Genomic DNA, 21,050 nt, shown 5'->3' with positions numbered 1-21,050 from the left:
GGGGGATCAGACATCCAACATAGATGGAAGTGCTGGAAAAATTTCCAGCAAGCCTATACTTTGAAGACAGCAGAGTGGGTGGCAGGAAGGAAAACTATTATTTGCAGGATGTACTTCTATTTGCGTTTTTGCAGAATGGGCTTCTATTTACTTTTTTGAATACAGACGGTCACTTCCAGCAGCCTACATCTGAAAATCTACTGATTGTTTTGACATATACTATTGTTCATCATATACTCAATTGGATCAACCCAGAATTATGTAAAGTTTGCCTTAAAGAGAAAGGTGTCCTAATCCAAACGTACGGCTATTTTTCTTTTTTATACAAATGATTGTGACAAGATGCCCATCTTACCTACGAATAAGAGCCCAACTGGTTCACCAACTGGTAGATCAGACCTCTATTAATTATAGGTGTTTACTTGATAAATTGGCCATTTAATCCTTACTTGTTATGCTAAATGCAGTTTAACTTTAATTATTCATAAAAATAGTAATTCATATTTCCTCAATATGAAAATATGTTATACAGTGATTTTCTGTGTATCTTTCTCTTCCGTCTTACTCCTGGATGTATTAAATGACTCCTTAAAAAAAATCCACTGAATAGGTTTGTCTTTGTGTATAACGACTGAATGAGAGACTGATCTTACGAAGAACAGCGGCTACATTTGCAGAATGGTCACGTGATGCGGCTTTCACAACATGCAGTGTTATATAAAATAATTCATGCCTTAAATCTTATGATAATAAAATATATCAGCTAAATTAATATTTTTTTTTTTAGTGTTCTTAACTATCCTGAACTGTCCATTTTTTGATTATTCATTCAAAAGTCAGTAATCCACACAGTCAATGAAAGTATGCAAAAAAAAAAAAGAAATGCAAATCCAACCTACTGTAAACGCTGATTTCATTGAACAAAATCATTTTACACTTAATATGAATATGCAGGCAAACAGCTAAATGTGCAGTCAAAGTGCATATGCTCTGTTTTAACTGCTACGGGATTTGAAATTCTGTATAGCCATTCTTGTGATTTATGTCTATTTTCTTTACTGCATAGCCAGAAAGGTGACACGTGTAGAACCTGGGTAAATCTCTATTGAAACTTTAGTTTAAATCAGCTAAATATATTCCAGATGCATTAAAACAACAGTGTAAAGCCTTCCGGTTTGCTTTTTTTTTTGAATAGCAAAAAGTACAAAAGCCTGTCCTCTGGCAGCTTGCAACAAAGAATGACCATTGTTTGGAAGCAGTGTCCTCTCTGCAAAGGTCCAACTTATCCCCACTGAGTCAGACCCATAGCTCCACATGATGCTCCCTGCTGACTAAAAAGCTCTCATTCTGTTTTAGGAGGCGGCATGTTGGACTTCTGTAGAGAGGCCACTGCTTCCACACAGAGAACAAGGATCTATTCTCTATAGTATGATTGCAGTAGTCTGGTATTTTTCTGCGTATACTGTGATTGCTTTAAAACAAAAAACTGTAATACACTGTACACTTGCTTTGATGCCCCTGAAATGTATTTTGTTGAAATCTTTTTTGGCCTTTAGTCAGTCCATCTTTCTGAATCACTCATCTCGCTTCCTATGTCATCTCCCCTCTACAGGCCTTCTCATTGGAATCAGTTTCATCACTTTTGTTCCACAGGTGGGGTACCAACCTAGGAAGCAGTCAAGAACTCAAGAAGCAGTAATGCTGCTAAACTAGGAAGTAGCACAGTGGTCTTGCTGTCTAGCAAAGCTAAAATGGCCTATCACAATTACCAAATCCTTTGGCAGGTAAAACTATTATTATGTATTTTAACCATGTATTTAGCTGTATACCTGGAATTTGTCTTGTAAAGGTGTTGTCCACTTTTGGATAAAGTTCACGATTTAGGTATGCACTTCTTAATTTGTACATTATATGACCACCAGTAAATAGACAACCCTTCAGGGGTTTCCTTTAAAGGGTATTGTCAATTGAATTTTTTAGACCGTTTTAAAGTTTCCAACCTTTTGGCAAAAGTTTGGCCCTTTTCTGTTTCAGTATGGCTGTGCCTCTGTGCACAAAGCCAGCTCCATACACACATAGTTTAATGAGTTTTGTAAGGAGGAACTCATTTGGTTTGCAAAGAGTCCTGACCTCAGCTTTTCAGAGCACCTTTGCGATAAACTGGAACTAGAGTTACAAGCCATGTCTTCTCATCTCTTGTAGCCAAATGGTCAGAAATTCAGACAGACATACTTTAAAATCTCTAGGAAAACCTTCCCAGAAGAGTCAAGATCAGTAATGTTGCAAAGGAGGGGTCAACTCCATATTAATGACCATGGTTTTTCAAACAGGATGTTTAACAAACTCATACAGATGTGATGGTTAATTGTTCACAAAAGTCTGGTCATATAGTGTACCAATTCTAGTAGAAGTCCCACTTAAAAGCCCTACTATTGCGTATTATGGGCTCCTTTACAGTTGGAGCAGCATTTCTTCCTTCACTTTTATGGGAGAGGGGTAAGGCCCAATGGTGGGGGGAAAAAAGGATTTGGTTTTTAGCAATTTCATATCTCTTTGAGCTAAAGTTACTATTGCCTTTTTATAATGAAATCAGGCTGAAATCCAATCCAGAGTGTTTGCTTAACTGTTTAGATTTTCCAAAAATGGACAACTTAAAATTCAGAAAAAACAAGCAACATTTAATACCACTGGAGAGTTGCAGCTGGCATTAGCCTCATTTAAAGATGTAACCTGCAAATCCCAGAGGATGCCTATTTCAGGTTAACATCACGAGATGTATAATGAACTGTAACCAAAACAGGTTTCCCTGTGCTACATTCTATGATATAAATGAAATTGTTTGATAAATATTTTGGCATTTGTTTTTTTTTTTTAAACTTAATATATTAGCTTAAGCTTTACAAGAAAAAACACATAGAAAAGCTTGTAGACATTGTATCTTTTTGGTTTGAACATACAAGCCCATGCTTTGAAATATGATTTCAAAGGACTATGATCTGTCTCATGGCATTACTTTGTTCACTTGGTCTGTGGACATGTAGCCACAGGGTGGGGTAAATTCTTTCCCTGGTGGAGCAGTAGTGTTAAGCACAAGGTTTTGTGGGGAGTTTATTATGTGAACGGAGGTATAGTCCGCCACAGGGGCCTCATAGCCCGAAGCTTTTTCAGAGGCACGAGAGCTCATGGCAGCAGCTGTAAGGCTTTCTGGGGTGAAATAACTATCCATGCTTGGGTTTTGTGGGGCGTTCTCTGTTGGGAAATTCACAGGGCAAAATGCTGTCACCGCCGACTCACAGATATAAGCATTGTCCATGTTGAGGGTTGTGGGACGTTGGTTGAGTGTTGTGGGACGTTGGGTATCTGCTGGTTCGCAGCATTCTTCATTTTCCATCTTCATTCTTTGCCCTGGTGAGAGCAGAAGTCGTCCTGCTGGTGTGATATCACTTACAAGAGCATAGAAATCCATGCTCGGCTTTAATCTGCTTAGCTGTGTTGAAGCAGGCACATTTGTTTTTTCGTTAGCAAGTAATGGAGTTATTTTACCATCTTCAGGCGTTGTGCTTGGTTTCTCTACATTTGGCATCTGAGAATTCGTGGGCATTCCTCCACTATTGGGTTTGTCACTAAGGCACAGGAGATCGGCTTGGTTGTCTTTTGTGTCGTGAGTCTGTCCAGTATCTGATGTTCCATCACATATTTCACTGTTGTTGAAGTCGGTTTCGGGAATATCAGGTTCACAACAGCTGGCCCGGCCAGAATCATCATCTTTGACGCCCAGACAGCTATGTGCCTTGGGGTATTCTTCTCCCAAGAGTCGGTCAGTGTCGGTTCCTTCATTTTTCTCATCCTGCTCATCAAGGTCCAGTTCAATGAACTCTACCCAAGGGTCATCAATGCACAGCTGCTTCTTATAACTGTCATGGCTGGCAAGTATTGAGCTAACTTCATCCAGTTTTCCTTTCTGTGAAGAAAATTGGATCATAAATGCACAAATGAAAAATTTTAATAGATGCACAAAAGGACACAATTCAAAAGCTAACCTTGTTTATGAATCTGTCAGAAAGGAATAGTGCCATTGTATCCCAAAGCAATTGATCAGCTCTTTATTGGCTTTAGAAAAGACCCAAATTGGAAATTAAAAGTAAGAAGCTAATTAGATGCTATGGAAAACATTGACATTATTTCTAATAAACACTTTGATATGTTGAGTTTACTAGCCATTGTGTGCATAGTATAAAAGCTTCCGGGGAAATCTAGCTTACACAGTGTTGGTTTTGAACATATGTGCATATAGTGTGATTTCTTAGCTTACATTTTGTTAGGCTAAGCACACATAGACAATTTTTAGCTTGTAAACAAGGGCCTGCAGAATAACAATTGTAGAAGAAATCAATCAAGCTTCAGCAGGAATTTACGAATCATCTACAGAGCTCATGTTCTCCCATCTTGCAAATTTTGTGCTGAAGCTTGATAAATGCATTAGAACTACAACAGTATTTCCATTAAGACCTCTATTCGCTCTAAGACTGGAGCTCAAGAGTTCTGAGAGGAATTCAATGCTTTTAAAATGCTTTTTCAGTGCGACACTCTTCAGACTAAGACTTTAAAAAGCCAAGATTAAATATAGTGCATGGGCACCTAAGCCCCATGTAAATTAATCCATAGAGACTGATGATTAATAATGAACCAAGAACGCCTTTGTAATTAGATATGCTGTTGTGAATTATGGACATGTCCTAAATACTTTGAGGCTTGTGTCTAAACAGTTTGCAGGTCTTCCTGGTGAAGAGATGGAATGACACGTGAGCCCGGAATTTGTGGGCTTGAAACTAGACATTCAGAGTTTTGGGAATCAAGATGAGTCTAATTCTCCCTTTGGGCTTGAGAATGGTGAACAGGACTGAGAAAATCATTTAAATGGTTCTGCCATAGGAAATAGGGCAATGACACTTTGGTCCAGAAGACCTAAGATATCTTGATGAAAATCTTCTACTCTGCTCAGTGTCGGAGATGTAAGGTGTCCAAACAATCTCTAAGGTAAACAAATGTCCTCCAATTCTGGAAGAGGAAAAAAAAATGTTTTCTGGGGATTTGGCAGATTTTCAGGGCCAGACCTTGCAGGTAGACTGGGAACCAGGCTTGGAGGGTCTCATCGAGGATGTCAAGGGAACAGAGAAACAAGAGGAACGTTTCTTACCAGTCAGAGAGGGGTAAGACATTGCAGTCTGCTCCTTAGGTTTCTTCCACTGAGGAAGATGGTTGTTCTTGCCACCAGTAGTGTCTTTAAGAATTGTATCAAGAGTTAATACAATGACTTGACTTAACCTTTAAAGGCTATGCTGATGAAAAGATTCTTACACAAGGGTTCTGCAGTACAGCACTTTAACCAAAGTTCCCTATGCATGTATACTGACATGAAAGAGATAAACCAGAAAGCTTTGAGCACACCATTATGACTGAAATTTAAAGCTTTCCCCATTATTTCAAATTGTTGAATAATCAACCGATCAACAGCAGCAATGGTGTGATCTCTTTTAAGGGATTTCACCAGTCAGCCATGGTTGACAAAGTAAAGTCACAGCCGGGATGGAATATAGGGCAGGGCCCACTAACCAAAACAGAGTTCTAGAGAGGGCTTTCAATCACTTGACGGTTGGGTCCCTAAAGACAGGCGTTTGCCTGATCCACAGAGGAGTGGAACAAGCTTGTTTCCAATCTAATCTTTACAAAGAAAGAGTTGGATAAGCAGGTCCAATGGGGAGGTTTTTGCCTCCTTAGGAGCTTTAAATAACCCTAGACTGAAAACAGCACTGGTAAAAGCAACACAAATCAATAAGAGTCACTAATCATTTGGGAATAATAGCAGTAGACTGCCACACCTCAGTGCCAAGCTTGTCAAACAATTACTGAAGGAACTCAGAAGCACATTCTATACAGCATACAACTCAGAAGCCATCAAGGCCTCATGTAAATCAGATAGGGAATCTGTGAGCGAAGGTGTGGGAGCATGCTTGTGGCCTTAGCTGTCAGAGTCAGCAAATAACTGGGTGATTTGGGCCATAAAGTCTTGCATGACTGTAGCCTCAGCCAAAAGGGCAGGAAAATTGGCTACATCCGAACAAAGCTAAAGAGGAATCAGATGACAGAATTGACTCTGGGAGCAGACTGCAACATGGTTCAAGGATGCAGATGTCGACACTGCCAGTATGTGTGCAAACTCAGGGCACCCAGTAGAGCAGAACTTCTCCCCCCTGTTTAGAATTAGACATGTTTCTATAGCATGGCAGTAAGGCGTGTAAGGCTCAAGGTAAGGAGCAAGGCCTCAAATACTCACGAAACCTGAACAGCAGGTAACAGGTGAGGGGGGTTGGAGGTGACCAAAGTCACTGTAGGCAGGCAGCAAGAACAGATTGGAGCTCCATGTGGCTCTTTACAGGCATGAGCAGCGGGAGGAAGATGCTTCTTTGATGTTTTATGGCAAGAAGATCAAGATCAACATACTGTATGCCTTGTTGTATCAAGCAAGAAATTGGCAAGATCATGCATGCACAACACTGCACCCAGTGGATGATCAGTGCTCAGTCCCACAGTGTTTACGACTTCTGTGGTAGCAACTGTCAGGAAATGAAGAATCTAAAAGGTGCCTATTGCTCTATGTAAATGAGGTAGCTGCCAGAGCTCAGCCTGTTGGGCCTACTCCCAAAGAGAGTTGTTAAAGATAGGGCAATAGTTGAGGCAATGTCAGTGGCTCTGGACCTGGAAAGTGCTTTGCTGCTATCTTTTGCCAAATTAGAGTCTGAAAAGCAACTCTTGTGGAACCCAATGCCTAAAGGTCATTTTTAGGCTATCCTCACAATCTCCAGTCCAGTACTGTCTCAACATAGCACTCCAAGGTTGATGAGTGATGCACCATGTGGCTGCAATCAAAAAACAAGCTCTAGCAGTGATAAAGAAGGATGCCTTATTTGAAGAAAAAGAGTAAAAAAAGAACATTCTAGAAAAAATATATTAGTCTTTAACACAACAGACATGAAGAAAGGACATCAATCCTCCTAAGACACAAGCAAACAACCGAGGCATTCTGGTAGTAGGAGGAGTTATTCTAAGCTGGCCTACGTTTTTTTTTTTTTTTTGCCAGTGTCCAATCCTCCTGTAAGTGACGTTATAACTCGAAGGTTAAAGACTTCCTGTGTTCCTTAATGGACATGAAAGAAAACTTTATAATACTGTAGAAATCTCTCTACTTATCTTATTTATGTACACATCAATGGTTGTCATACATACTTGTAGCAGAGCAGGGTCAATTCCTTTAATCTTTGGAACTGGCACTGGGGGAAGAATCAACCTCTTTATCCTGGAAGATGAAAAATAAGTAAGGTTATGCTAGCCACTAATATGTACTTTTTTGTAAGTGAAAAATCAAAAGTGTTGATTGTAATCATCTAATAAAGTATGAAACAATATGTAATTTTAAAAAGCCAGAAAGCATCACAGTTCCACAAAAGTTCCCTAGCAAGCTGAATATTCTCTATATTTTCCAATATAAAAAAAAAAAAAATCGAATTTCCAATCACAGGATCAGGTCATCATGCTGTAAATGATCTTACAACTGATCTTCAGTTATTATTTTTACTTTAACCACTTGCCGACTAGTCACGTTGACTGTACTGCGGTAAAGTGGCTTGTTATCGTCTGGCGACGTAGACCTACGTCACCAGACATTCCCCTCTCTCAGCGGCGTGCGCGCGCCGCCGGAGTCTCACTCCCGCTGTATTCAGTTACAGCGGGAGTCTCGCCAGAGGAGGAGCGGCGGTGATCACCGCCGCTCTTCCCCGATCGTCGAGGATCTAGTGTGGAAATCCGCCCACTTGTGTAAACAAAGCGGGCGGATCTCCTAAGTGACAGGCAGGGTCAGATTGCAGGGTTCAGCATAGCTGAACCTGCGATCTGTCCCTGTGTCACTCAGTCACCTCCCCCCACACACGTTAGTAAGCACCATACATACATTAAGCCCTCCCTCTCCAATAAAAACTAACCCCTTCCCTGCCAGTGTCATTTTTACAGTAACAGTGCATATTTATAGTACTGATTACTGTAGTAATGTCACTGGTACCCCCAAAAGTGTAAAAAATGTTAGTCAAGGGTCCGATCTGTCGGCCGCAATGTCGCAGTCCCGCAAAAAAAAAAAAATCGCAGATCGCCGCCATTACTCATTAAAAAAAAAAACACCAAAAATGACAGAAATCTTTCCCTTAGTTAGATTTTTTTTTACCAAAAATATGAAGCAGAAAACAAATTGGCCTAAAATGATAAAAAAATTTTGATTTTTACATTTTGGGGGGGGGGGGGGGGGGGGGTAATTTCATATAAAAAAAATGTGAAAAATATTGTTATTTTTTCAAAATTGTCGCTCTTTTTTTGTTTATAGCGCAAACAGTAAAAATCGCACAGGTGATCAAATACCACCAAAAGAAAGCTCTATTTGCGGTGAAAAAAAAGGACATAAATGTGGGTACAGCGTTGCACAACCGCGCAATTGTCTGTTAAAGTAACACAGTGCCGAATCGCAAAATATGGCCTGGTCAGGAATGGGGTAAAACCTTCCGGTCATAAAGCGGTTAAAAATACGTTTATTGAGAATTTTTTGTCAAAGACATGTAGCTAAATACATTTTGGCCTAAATATATGACAAAAATTGAATATATTGGATATTTTTTAACTGTCAAAGTAGAAAAATATTGTTATTTTTTCAAAATTTTCGCATTTTTTTTATTAATATCGAAAAAAATAAAAAGCGCAGAGGTGATGAAATACCACCAAAAGAAAGCTCTGTTTGTGGGAAAAAAAGGACGTAAATTTTGTTTGGGTATGGCATTGCATGACCGCGCAATTGTCAGTTAAATTCGCACAGTGCCGAATCGCAAAAAGTGGCCTGGACGTAAGACAGCAAAATCCTCCGGTGGTAAAGTGGTTAAAAAAGGTAATAGTTCTTTGGCTTTATGTTGACTAGACATGATTATCTGCATTGTACGTGTATTTAAAGTTCACTCTAATAGCAAGTCAGCAGATTTTTTTTTATCTACTTTAATTGTGTAGTGTGGATGACCCTTCTTGGCTGTGTTTGATCTACTTTACATTTCTTTTGATACAGTGGATCAGAATGAGATCAGTTTGTGCTGCAGGCTAAGCAGGTCAAAAATGCAGCCCCCACTTGTTTGGCATTCAAAAGCATGTGTCTGAGCAGTGATGTGTTCTAATGTATACACAAAGCCTTTCTAAACAAGCCTTTTCACCATTATGTACTGCAAGAAAAGTTGCAGTATTCCATTTTAGCATCACATGCTATGGTCCTGAGCTTTAGAGAACTCCATGTTGTATTGTAAAATATGGTTCTTTCTGATTTCGGGACTGTCAGTTCAGGACTGTCAAAGTTAGAAGGGCCTATGAGAATGCATACTTTTCCAAAGCCTTCAGGAAAATATTAATAATATTATATAGGATTTATTTAGCGCCGACAGTTTACGCAGCGCTTTACAACTTGAGGGTAGACAGTACAAATACAATACACTTTAATACAGTAGGAATCAGAGGGCCCTGCACGTTAGAGCTTACAAATATGAACCACATTACGATTATGCTTATACAACATCTAACATGCAATATAATGCGTCTGTAATGTATTTGATTTTGATGCGTTTGCTGAGCAGTTGTAACCTAAATGTTTATTTTATACATTGTGGTAGAAATAAAACTGTGCACTTTGCAAGTGCAGTTGCTCCAGAGCTTAGTGAATGTGGAAAAGCTTCACTTTGCAAAGCATACACAATCACATTAAAGGAAAATAGAAAAAACAAAAAAACAGAAAAACAGAACTTTGGCTTTACATGATTAGATTAGGAAAGTCAGAAGAGTTTCCCCTCATTTTTAGTAAATGGCTCTGGAGAAAATGCTCTTGCAGAGGGCAACTGCACTTGCAAAGTACAGAGCCTATTTGCTCTTAGCAAATCAACACCAATGCATTTTAAGAGTCCATTCAGACTAGCGCGACTTGTCAGGCGACTTGTCAGCCTGACAAGTCGCGCTCGGTCGCTCGCCATTGATTAGCAATAGGAGTGACACAAGTCGCTCCGACTTAGAAAAAGGGTCCTGCACTACTTTGGGGCAACCTGGGAGCGACTTGCATAGACTTCCATTATGTGAAGTCCCTGCAAGTCGCACCGCGACTTCACAGGTCGTCCCTCGAAGTCGGATCGCGCCAGTCTGAATGGGCTGTAACAGGCAGCAATTCAAGAAAGAAAACAAACATGATAGGATGTGTCTATAAAAATGCAACAAATGTACACACCAATTACATAAGAGACCAGCTAAGTACCAGTCATAATCACAAGATCTAAAAATAATACTACATTTCTTGGAAAAAAAAAACTTTTTTTTTTTATATATACATTGTGTATAAACAGTCCAAAAAAAATATCCCTCCTTGACTTTTAAAATCATTATAAATCCCAATAAAACAGCACTTACCCCTATGTTTTCTTTGTAGCATCTTAGCAATACAATATACAGACAAAATACAGCAGTGTATAAAAATACCACTGTGTACGGAAATATGATGTAAGAGGATCTTAAAAGATGATTATAAAGTGTTCACATTTTAAGAATTGATTAGGATTTATGATAAAACAAACAATATACTACTCTATCGTATCCTACTGCATGGAATCCAGCTATATTTGTTACTATACATATCTAACATACAACCACAATGACCTTCCACTGTACCACATCACAGTTTAAATACAGGGAGTAAAGTTAGGAACAAATCCCTTATTGTCTGGATTTGCAATGGAAGCAAGATATGCAGCTACCATTTGTATTCTTAAGGCTCCATTGCAGTGGTGGAATTCAGCCAGTTCGCACCGGTTCCACAGAACCAGTTACTAAATATTTGGAAGTTCGCAGAACCGCCTTGTGAGTTGTGACCATCTGTATATCATCCTGATCCGCTGACCACTCTGCTGCTCTCTCTGTCCTCTGTCAGCGCTCTCTCTCTGCAGGGAGGTGGTTGGAACAGAGCCCACACACTGCACTGGTTGCTAGGCTAGAGCTGCTTAGCGTCTAGCAACCAGTGATGTCACCCCTTTCTCCTCCAGGCCACCGCGCCACCGCCTCCCAGACAGTCCCCGACTCCCCGCCTATTACAATTTGGCTCTAGTAAGAAGGGTGGACCCAGGGCGCAGAACAGTGCGCCCCGAGCCCACCCATTGTGTGACAATAGTGAATGAAAATTTGCTATTGTCACACGGATCCTCCTCCTCCTCGGCTAATGCCATTGGCCGAGGAGGAGGCGGGGGGACTTGAGGAGACGCAGGGACTGAAGAGAAGAAGCCGCCGCTACAACAGGTAAGTCAAGTGCACTGGTCTCGGGGGGGCTTGGCAAGTAGGCACGCTGTTCACTCTGCATTGAAGGGGGCACGATGATCTCTGCATTGAAGGGGGCACGAATGATGATCCCTGCTTTGAAGGGGGCAGGGGCACGAGTGATGATCTCTGCATTGAAGGGGGCACGCCGCACGCTGGTCTCTGCATTGAAAGGGGGCACGATGATCTCTGCATTGAAAGGGGGCACACTGGTCTCTGTGCATTGAAAGGGGACATGCTGGTCACTGTGCATTGAAAGGGGGCACGCTGGTCACTGTGCATTGAAAGGGGGGCTCGCTGGTCACTGTGCATTGAAAGGGGGCACGCTGGCCTCTCTGCATTGAAAGGGGGCATGCTGGTCACTGTGCATTGAAAGGGGGCACGCTGGTCTCTCTGCATTGAAAGGGGGCACGCTGGTCACTGTGCACTGAAAGGGGGCACGCTGGTCACTGTGCATTGAAAGGGGGCACGCTGGTCACTGTGCATTGAAAGGGGGGCACGCTGGTCACTGTGCATTGAAAGCGGGCACGCTAATCTCTCTGCATGGAAAAGGGGCACGCTGGGCTCTCTGCATTGAAAGGGGGCACGCTGGTCACTGGGCATTGAAAGGGGGCACGCTGGTCTCTCTGCATCGAAAGGGGGCACGCTGGTCACTGTGCATTGAAAGGGGGCACGCTGGTCTCTCTGCATTGAAAGGGGGCACGCTGGTCACTGTGCATTGAAAGGGAGGCACGCTGGTCACTGTGCATTGAAAGGGGGCACGCTGGTCACTGTGCATTGAAAGGGGGCACGCTGGTCTCTCTGCATTGAAAGGGGGCACGCTGGTCACTGTGCATTGAAAGGGAGGCACGCTGGTCACTGTGCATTGAAAGGGGGCACGCTGGTCACTGTGCATTGAAAGGGGGCACGCTGGTCACTGTGCATTGAAAGGGTGCACGCTGGTCATTCTGCATTGAAAGGGGGCACGCTGGTCACTGTGCATTGAAAGGGGGCACGCTGGTTACTGTGCATTGAAAGGGGGCACGCTGGTCACTGTGCATTGAAAGGTGGGACGCTGGTCACTGTGCATTGAAAGGGGGCACGCTGGTCATTCTGCATTGAAAGTGGGCATGCTGGTCACTGTGTATTGAAAGTCGGAACTGGTTACTAAAATTTTTGAATCCCACCACTGCTCCATTGTTTTCCATAATAAAAAAAAACAGAAGGTGAGTGCTGGGAATTTGTCTAGTGTACTTGTATTGCATTTTCTTTTGCACATGCACCTTTTACAGATAATAAACTCACCTTTTATGTTTGCAGAATATGAAAAATGTCAATACCACCACAATGGCAAAAAATCCAATAATCACAAACAATGGCCATGGAGAATCTGAAACTAAAACAAAATTATTATAAGAACCAATTAGTATGTAGTCTAAATGTCAAGCTACACTCACACTGCATAAAGCTGGAAACACACTATACAATTTACTATAGATTTTTTTCCTTTAGATTTACCAAAACCATATACAATGAGGTCAAACCTAAATATTTTCAACTTGTATGCAATCAGGCAGGCCCTTCCACTTCATAGTTGAAGGTAAATCTAAAGGAAACCAATGAACAAAAGTTGTATAGTGTGTATCCACCTTAAGAAAGCAGGACGTTGCACACCAATACCTGCAGATCACAACCAATAATGTCAGACCATCCACACTGCACATGCTCTTGGCAAAAACACATATGTTATTTCTGCTTGGTTCCTGTCTTTTAAATTAAAACTGTATTAAAATAAAAATAAAAAGACATGCTGACCAGAAGGCACCCTTTGATGCCTCTACTTTATTTTCCTAATCCTGTCTGCCCCTCTAATCCCCGCTGCATCCCATGCAACAATCCTATAATTGCTACATGCATTCCTCTGGGCATGACCCCCCTTGCTTTCCCATGTGGTATGCCCACATACCAAGCATAATCAAGGCCAAATGTAAACCAATAGTAGAAGTAAGGTTTCAAATATGAATTTCGCAAGAGGTCATGGTAATGGTAATGGTAATGATTGTGTCTTTTTCCTTCCCTTTGACTATCACCCATCAGTTTTCGAATGTGTGTGTAAAGTACTTATTGGTTAATTGAGTAGATGGCTCCGAGTCAGTGTTAATTTCTAAGACTTACTTCTCGTTGGAAGTTGGACGATCAGCTCTTCACTGAATTCTGAGAATGCATCATTTACTTTCTGCCTGCAGCGGATCCTCACCCAGTACTCATTCCCTGTCTTTAGGGCATAGATCGCCAAACATCTGGTTGTCACGATATCATACTAGAAAAAGCAAACAGCAAAGAGACATGATTTCGTGAAATTAGCCTTTAAGGCATAGCAATGAAATTAACACCTTGACTTTTTTATGCTCGGATAGACTATATGATGCTTCTTGCTCTATTCTTTTACAAGACCCAATTTACTAATGTATTAAATGTTTAAACAAGATCACATTATCATTTGTTCATAATTATCCTTTGTTAAAGTATTTCTGAATAAAAATGTAAATAACATTAACAATCTGTGTTAAAAATGTTCTATGTGTAAATATTTTTGAACATGGGGTGGCCCTTTAATCTTTACAGTACATATGTAGACTCTCATTTCTGTCAGCATGTCATCTCTCAGTACATGTACATTGGCTTCTAATGTGGTGCTTTTCTCTCTCTATATGACTGTCACTCTACAGGGGATTATAGGAGGCATATATCAAGACAGATGTAGGTACTTACACTAGCTGCCGGTAGTTCAACTTTAATGAACTAAACTGAATTAAAAAATGGAAGTTATGTTATAGTGAAAACTCATAAATGTTAATTGTGCTTAAGCAGTATCCTGAAAAATTTTCCTTTTGGAATTCTTTTTGAAAAATAGAAGTGCCCCTCCTGATATGTAACTGTGCCTATGCACTCCTATGCTTACTGTCTCATAGCTGTATATCTGCAGTGTGAGAGCTCAAGCACTGCTGGTCACTGTACTCTTTGCTGGGGGCTCTAATACAAGGATGCAAAACAAGGTATAGTACAGTGCATCTGGAAAGTATTCACAGCGCTTCACTTTTTTCACATTATGTTATGTTACACCCTTATTCCAAAAATAATTAAATTCATTATTTTCTTCAAATCTTTGCAAATTTATTAAAAATAAAAAACAAGTACATAAGTATTCACAGCCTTTGCTCAATACTTTGTTGAAGCACCTTGGTGGAGGCTATAGACTTTTGCCTTCTAGCTGTTTTTAGGCACAGCTTCAAGAGTTCAGTTTCTCTTTACCAACATATACACTACAGTTCAACAGTTTGTAGACACCTATTACACTTCTAAAACTTTGAACTATTGGAATTAATATGGCATTGTGCCCCCTTTCCCTTGTGGTTGTAGCCACCTCCACTCTTTGGGGGAAGGCCATTCATGCAATTTTGGAGTATGTCTGTGGGAATTTGTGCCCATTTGGCTAGAAGAGTATTTGTAAAATCAAAGTTGATGCTGGACAAGAAGACCTGGCTCACAATCAGCATTCCAATTCATCCCAAAGGTGTCCAGTAGGGTTGAGGTCAGTGTTGGGGTAGTTACTCAAAAAATTTAACTAGTTACTTCTGTAAATTGTAATGAGATTACTTTACTAGTTACTGCATTTGAAAAGTAACTTCACTACTTATTACTTTACTTTCCGCTTTCTTAATTGACCGTGTAGAAGAAGATACATGACACTCTTTCTGCATAGAGTTTATTGTATAAACACAGGCTTTGGGAAACATGAGAACAAAACCTGAAAAAACAGAATAAAACAAAGTACAACAAAAAGTCATAAACTTCATCCCTCTCTATTCTTCGAAATAACGATTGTATTGCACAGCTTGGGTAACGCAGGAAAAAGCGTTCCTATAGCCTAGTAAAGTAGTGTAGTTACCTCCTATAGCCTAGTAAAGTAGTGTAGTTACCAATATTAGTATTGTAACTAGTTACGTTACTTCGCTACCAAAAAAAGTAATGTAGTTACTGTAATCCGTTACTTTGTAACTAGTTACCCCCAACACTGGTTGAGGTTAGGGCTCTTTGTAGGCCACTAGTATTACTCTACATCAGACCATATCTTTATGAACTTGGCTTTGTGTACAGGTGCACAGTCATTCTAGAAAATAGACCTTCCCCAAACTGTTGTCAGAAGGTTGGAAGTGCACAATTGTCTAAAATGTCCTTGTATGCTATAACATAAACAGTACCCATCATAGGAAACAACTTAACAGTAACATTTGAAGGGGTGTCCCAATATTTAATGCAATATACTATACATAAGGAGAATGGACAGATGTATTTATTTGTTTATTTTTGGCTTGGACTTCCCCAGTCATCTCTAATCTATCTTCAACCCTGCCTGCCTGTAAACATTACCAACATATATTTACCGTCTTCCAAGTTGTTTCATTGGCCATTTTTATCTGCACTTCATAAACTAGACTGATCCATCCACTTTTAACATCAGCTGTGGCTGGAGGCATCCAGGTTAGTTCAATGTCCATGTGTAAACCGGTTCTGCTGATGTTGAGAGCTCTCCAGTTCAAAGCCATGGGAGGGTCCGGACGCACTTAATAAACAAAATTTTAAAGTGTTACAAATCAGAATACAAATATATCACAAATCATAGTGCAATGGCAACAGAAAGCTAACTTTGTTAATGCCCTACTGGCATTCACATGCCGACACCCTTTGCCATTTATTCCAATATAAGGCCAATACATGAAATGCTTTCGTACCAACATGCTACAATGGGTTGCAACTACAGGGACAAGTGCTGATTAGCTTGACAATAATACCTTAAATAATTTGGTTAATAAATACTTAGCTAGTGTTTTTAGGTTATATGCTGACTAATATATTATATTGTGAAAGTACATTTTGTTTTTTTTTACAAATACATATTATGTATGTATGTATCTTTCTTTTTTTTTACACTAGAATCAACAGTGACAGCTGCAGCCTGCTGGCGGGTCATATAATATATTGTATATATTGAACAATGCATGCCTTGCATTTCTTCCAAAAAGAACAGGTTATAGATTTTCCCTTTGGCAAATAAATGATGCTTTCCACAAACAGGAGAAAGCCAAAAGCCAAGGATGCTGAGGATGCCATAGTTTACAAGATTCCATTCCTTTCTTTCTTAGGGCATCTAATTTATATTCAGGTAGTTCTAAGATGGTAAATAAAATATTTAATATAATATATTAGAGCAGGGGTCTTCAAAGATTCTAAACAAAGGGCCAGTTTACTGTCCTTCAGACTTGAGCATGGCCGGACTGTGACCATTGGGAGTAGAAAATGTCCCAGCATCAGTGGGAATAACAAAAGCCTCAAGTTTGGTGTCAGTGAGGGGAATTGTGCCCCATCGTTAATGTCATTGGCAGGAATTGTGCCCCATCCCTAGTGTCATTGGGAGGAATTGTGGCCCATTATCGTTGTCATTGCGTGGAATTGTGCACCATCCTTAGTGTCATTGGGCCCCATAATTGGTGTCATTAGGAGGAACTGTGCCCTATTGCTGGTGTCATTGTAAGGAATTGTGCCCCATAATGTTTTTGGGGGGAATTAGGCCTCATTGATGGTGTTATGAGGAGAAATTGTGCCCCGTTGCTGGTGTCATTGGAAGGAACTGTGCCCCATCATTGGTGTCACTGTGCCTCTTCATTTTTGTCATTGGTCACCATCGTTGGTGTCATTGAGAGGAACTGTGCCCAATTGTTGGTGTCATTGGTAGGAATTGTGCATCATTGCCGGTGTCATTGGGAGGAATTGTTCCCCATTGCTTTTGCCGTTGGTAGAAATTGTGCCCCATCATTGCTCTCATTGGGCCCTCGTTGTTGGTGTAATTGGGAGGACTTGTGCCCCATTGCTGGTGTCATTGGTAGGAATTGTGCATCATTGCTGGCATCATTGGGAGGAATTGTGCCCCATAGCAGGTGTTATTGTGTCCCATCATTGGTGTCATTGGGAGGAACTGTGCCCCCTTGTTGGTGTCATTGAGAGGAACTGTACCCCATCATTGGTGTCATTGGGCGGTATTGTGCCCCATCATTGGTAGGAGCTGTGTCCTATTGTTGGTGTTGTGAGGAATTGTGCCCCATTGTTGGTGTCAGTGAATGAAATAAGGCCCAGAGGGCCAGATAAAAGCAAGCAAAAACCTGCATCTAGTCCCCGGGCTACAGTTTGGAGACCACTTTATTAGAGCGTCCTTACAGCATCCTACTTTTGCTACATCTGGATTCCCTCTTTCACTGAAAGTGTACTGTATATATGAACTACTCTGTGGGAGCTATAATTACCACAAGTTCATTTTCAGTTCAAAAGAAAACACTTACCAATCTCATCAACGCTGAAGTAGTATTCATGAAATGTGACATTGTCACTGATGAGACGGACTTGATATCCCACCCAAATCGATGTATAGTTCTTACTGAAATAGCATCCATTTTCACCAGCAGATACCGTGTCAGGGCAATCAGCCCAATTTAAGCCTCTGATAAGAGAAAATATACATAGTAGGTTATTTTACAAGGTCAAGAAAACATAAATGGAGACAATATTGATGTGTTTGTTATCTAGCATAGGTTATCCTTTTCACATGTTATGTCATCTAAGCTGTTTTCTTTAAATGATTTGTAAATCTAACAATGAATTTCTCTTGTTTTTGTCCTCTACGTCTGGTAAATACACCACAGAAAGCATTTTTGGATCCTTCCAGAAACTTAGTGAGCTCCTAACATCCTGTGCCTCTACTTCTGGTCAGTGCTATTGGTTAGCTTTGCTCCCATTGCAAGGACTGAAGCAGGGTATAGATTGAGAGTTCTTTTTAATTCAACCAGTGGGGCCGCCCTATAACAGTTTTACTGCTACAGGGCGACGGCTGTGCGCAGGATCACGTATATACAGTATCTCACAAAAGTAAGTACATCCCTCAACATTTTTGTAAATATTTTATTATATCTTTTCATGTGACAACACTGAAGAAATTACACTTTGCTACAAAGTAAAGTAGTGAGTGTACAGCTTGTTTAACCGTGTAAATTTGCCATCCCCTCAAAATAACTTACCGCACAGCCAGTAATGTCTAAGCCACTGGCAACAAAAGTGAGTACACCCCTAAGTGAAATTGTCCAAATCGGGCCCAATTTGCCATTTTCCCTCCCCGGTGTCATGTGACTCCTTCGTGTTACAAGGTCTCAGGTGTGAATGGGGAGCATGTGTGTTAAATTTGGTGTTATTGCTCTCACTCTCTCATACTGGTCACTGGAAGTTCAACATGGCACATCATGGCAAAGAACTTTCTGAGGATCTGAAAAAAAAAAAAAAATTCTTGCTCTACATAAAGATGGTCTAGGCTATAAGAAGATTGGAAAGACCCTGAAACTGAGCTGCAGAATAGTGGCCAAGACTATACAGCGGTTTAACAGGACAGGTTCCACTCAGGACAGGCCTCGCCATGGTCGACCAACAAAGTTGAGTGCACGTGCTCAGCATCATATCCATTGTCTTTGGGAAAAAATGTTTCCCAAAATGTCATATTGTCTTTGGGAAATAGATGTATGAGTGCTGCCAGCATTGCTGCAGAGGTTGAAGGGGTGGCGGGGGGGGGGGGTCAGCCTGTCAGTGCTCAGACCATTCGCCGCACACTGCATCAAATTGGTCGTCCCAGAAGGAAGATTTTTCTAAAGATGATGCACAAGAAAGCCCGAAAACAGTTTGCTGAAGACAAGCAGACTAAGGACATGGATTACTGGAACCATGTCCTGTGGTCTAATAAGACCAAAATAAACGTATTTGGTTCAGATGGTGTCAAGTGTGTGTAGCAGCAACCAGGTAAGGAGTACAAAGACAAGTGTGTTTTGCCTACAGTCAAGCATGGTGGTGGGAGTGACATGGTTTGAGGCTGCAATAGTGCTGCCAGCACTGGGAAGCTACAGTTCATTGAGGGAACCATGAATGCCAACATGTACTGTGACATACTAAAGCAAAGCGTGATCCCCTTCCCTTCAAAGACTGGGCCGCAGGCCAGTATTCAAACATAATAATGACCCCAAACACACCTCCAAGGTGACCACTGCCTTGCTAAAGAAGCTGAGGGTAAAGGTGATGGACTGGCCAAGAATGTTTCCAGACCTAAACCCTATTGAGCATCTGTGGGGCATCCTCAAATCGAAGGTGGAGGATCGCAAGGTCTCTAACATCCATCAGTTCCGTGATGTCGTCATGGAGGAGTGGAAGAGGAATCCAGTGGCAATGAAGCTCTGGTGAACTCCATGCCCAAGTGGGTTAAGGCAGCGCTGGAAAATAATGGTTGCCACTCAAAATATTGACACTTTGGGCCCAATTTGGACATTTTCACTTAGGGGTGTACTCACTTTTGTTGCCAGCGGTTTAGACATTAATGGCTGTGCGTTGAGTTATTTTGAGGGGACAGCAAATTTACACTATTATACAAGCTGTACACTCACTACTTTACATTGTAGCAAAGTGTCATTTCTTCAGTGTTGTCACATGAAAAGATATAATACAATATTTACAAAAATGTGAGTGGCGTACTCCTTTTGAGATACTGTATATATACACGTGATCCCACACTGCCGGGTAGCGGGCCAAATGCGTGCCGCCGCCAGCTTGCTCTCGCGTTGATTATGCACAGTGGGAGCCGATCAGTGGGTACCATGGACTCGCTGTCTGTCGGCAGATCACCGTTCTGTCAGTTCAGAAGGCATGGATCCTGTGTTCCAGCAAAACAGGGACATGGATAAATGCCTGTCCCTAGTAAAAGTCCCTCCCACACTGTACAAAAACACTGGTCAGGCACACAGTTAACTCTGATCGCCCCTGATGTTTCCCCTTCCCAGCCAGTGTCAGCACAGTGACAGTACATATTTTTAGCACTTATCACTGTATTAGTGTCACTGGTTCCCACAAAGTGTCAAAAATGACGATTTGTTCGCTACAATATCACAGTCATGCTATAAGTCACTGATCACTGCCATTAATAGTAAAATAAAAATTCCAAAATATATCCCATAGTTTGTACACGCTATGACTTTTGCTCAAACCAAACAATATACACTAATTGGGATTTTTTTTTTACCAAAAATATGTAGCAAAATATATATTGGCCTGAATTGATATAGAAATTCGATTTTTATGGTTTTTTATTGGATATATTATATAGCAGAAAGTAAAAAAATATTGTTTTTTTTTTTTTTTTAAATTGTCAGTCTTTTTTTTTGTTTAAAGTGCAAAAAATAAAAAACGCAGAGGTAATCAAATACCACCAAAAGAAAGCTCTATTTAAAAAAAAAGGGAAAAAAAGGAAATCAATTTTATTTGGGTACAGTGTGGCACAAATGCACAATTGTCAGTTAAAATAATGCAGTGCTGTATTCGCAAAAAATTACCTGGTCTTGAAGGGGGGTAAATCTTCCAGAGCTGAAATGGCTGATCCAAAAAAAAACTCACAGATCACTGCATCCACAACACTAATGTGAATGCAAGGATCTCCCCCACTGTGCTATCGTATCCTGATGGCTGGGACTTCTCCCCATCAGACTACCCTTATCAGCGCTGCAGCCATTGGC

At 40.9% G+C, this 21,050-nt stretch overlaps 1 protein-coding gene across 1 annotated transcript in view; it reads right to left on the bottom strand.

The window, feature by feature from the left end:
• Window positions 1–2,857: 2,857 nt before the first annotated feature.
• Window positions 2,858–21,050, bottom strand: part of GHR (growth hormone receptor) — a 536,071-nt gene continuing 517,878 nt past the window's right edge. The window contains exons 9-14 of the mRNA XM_082242881.1: window positions 17,796–17,953; window positions 15,846–16,024; window positions 13,576–13,720; window positions 12,706–12,796; window positions 7,285–7,354; window positions 2,858–3,961 (exon numbers count right to left, since the gene is read on the bottom strand). Of these exons, the coding sequence (XP_082099007.1) occupies window positions 3,002–3,961; window positions 7,285–7,354; window positions 12,706–12,796; window positions 13,576–13,720; window positions 15,846–16,024; window positions 17,796–17,953 (1,603 nt within the window). The 3' untranslated portion in view covers window positions 2,858–3,001. The remainder of the gene's footprint in view (window positions 3,962–7,284; window positions 7,355–12,705; window positions 12,797–13,575; window positions 13,721–15,845; window positions 16,025–17,795; window positions 17,954–21,050) is intronic.

Source organism: Pelophylax lessonae (assembly GCF_965119305.1).
Source record: "Pelophylax lessonae genome assembly, chromosome: 1".
Classification (NCBI taxonomy): Eukaryota; Metazoa; Chordata; class Amphibia; order Anura; family Ranidae; genus Pelophylax; species Pelophylax lessonae.
Note: the sequence above shows the minus strand (reverse complement) of the source record. Positions and strands in the feature narration are given on the sequence as shown.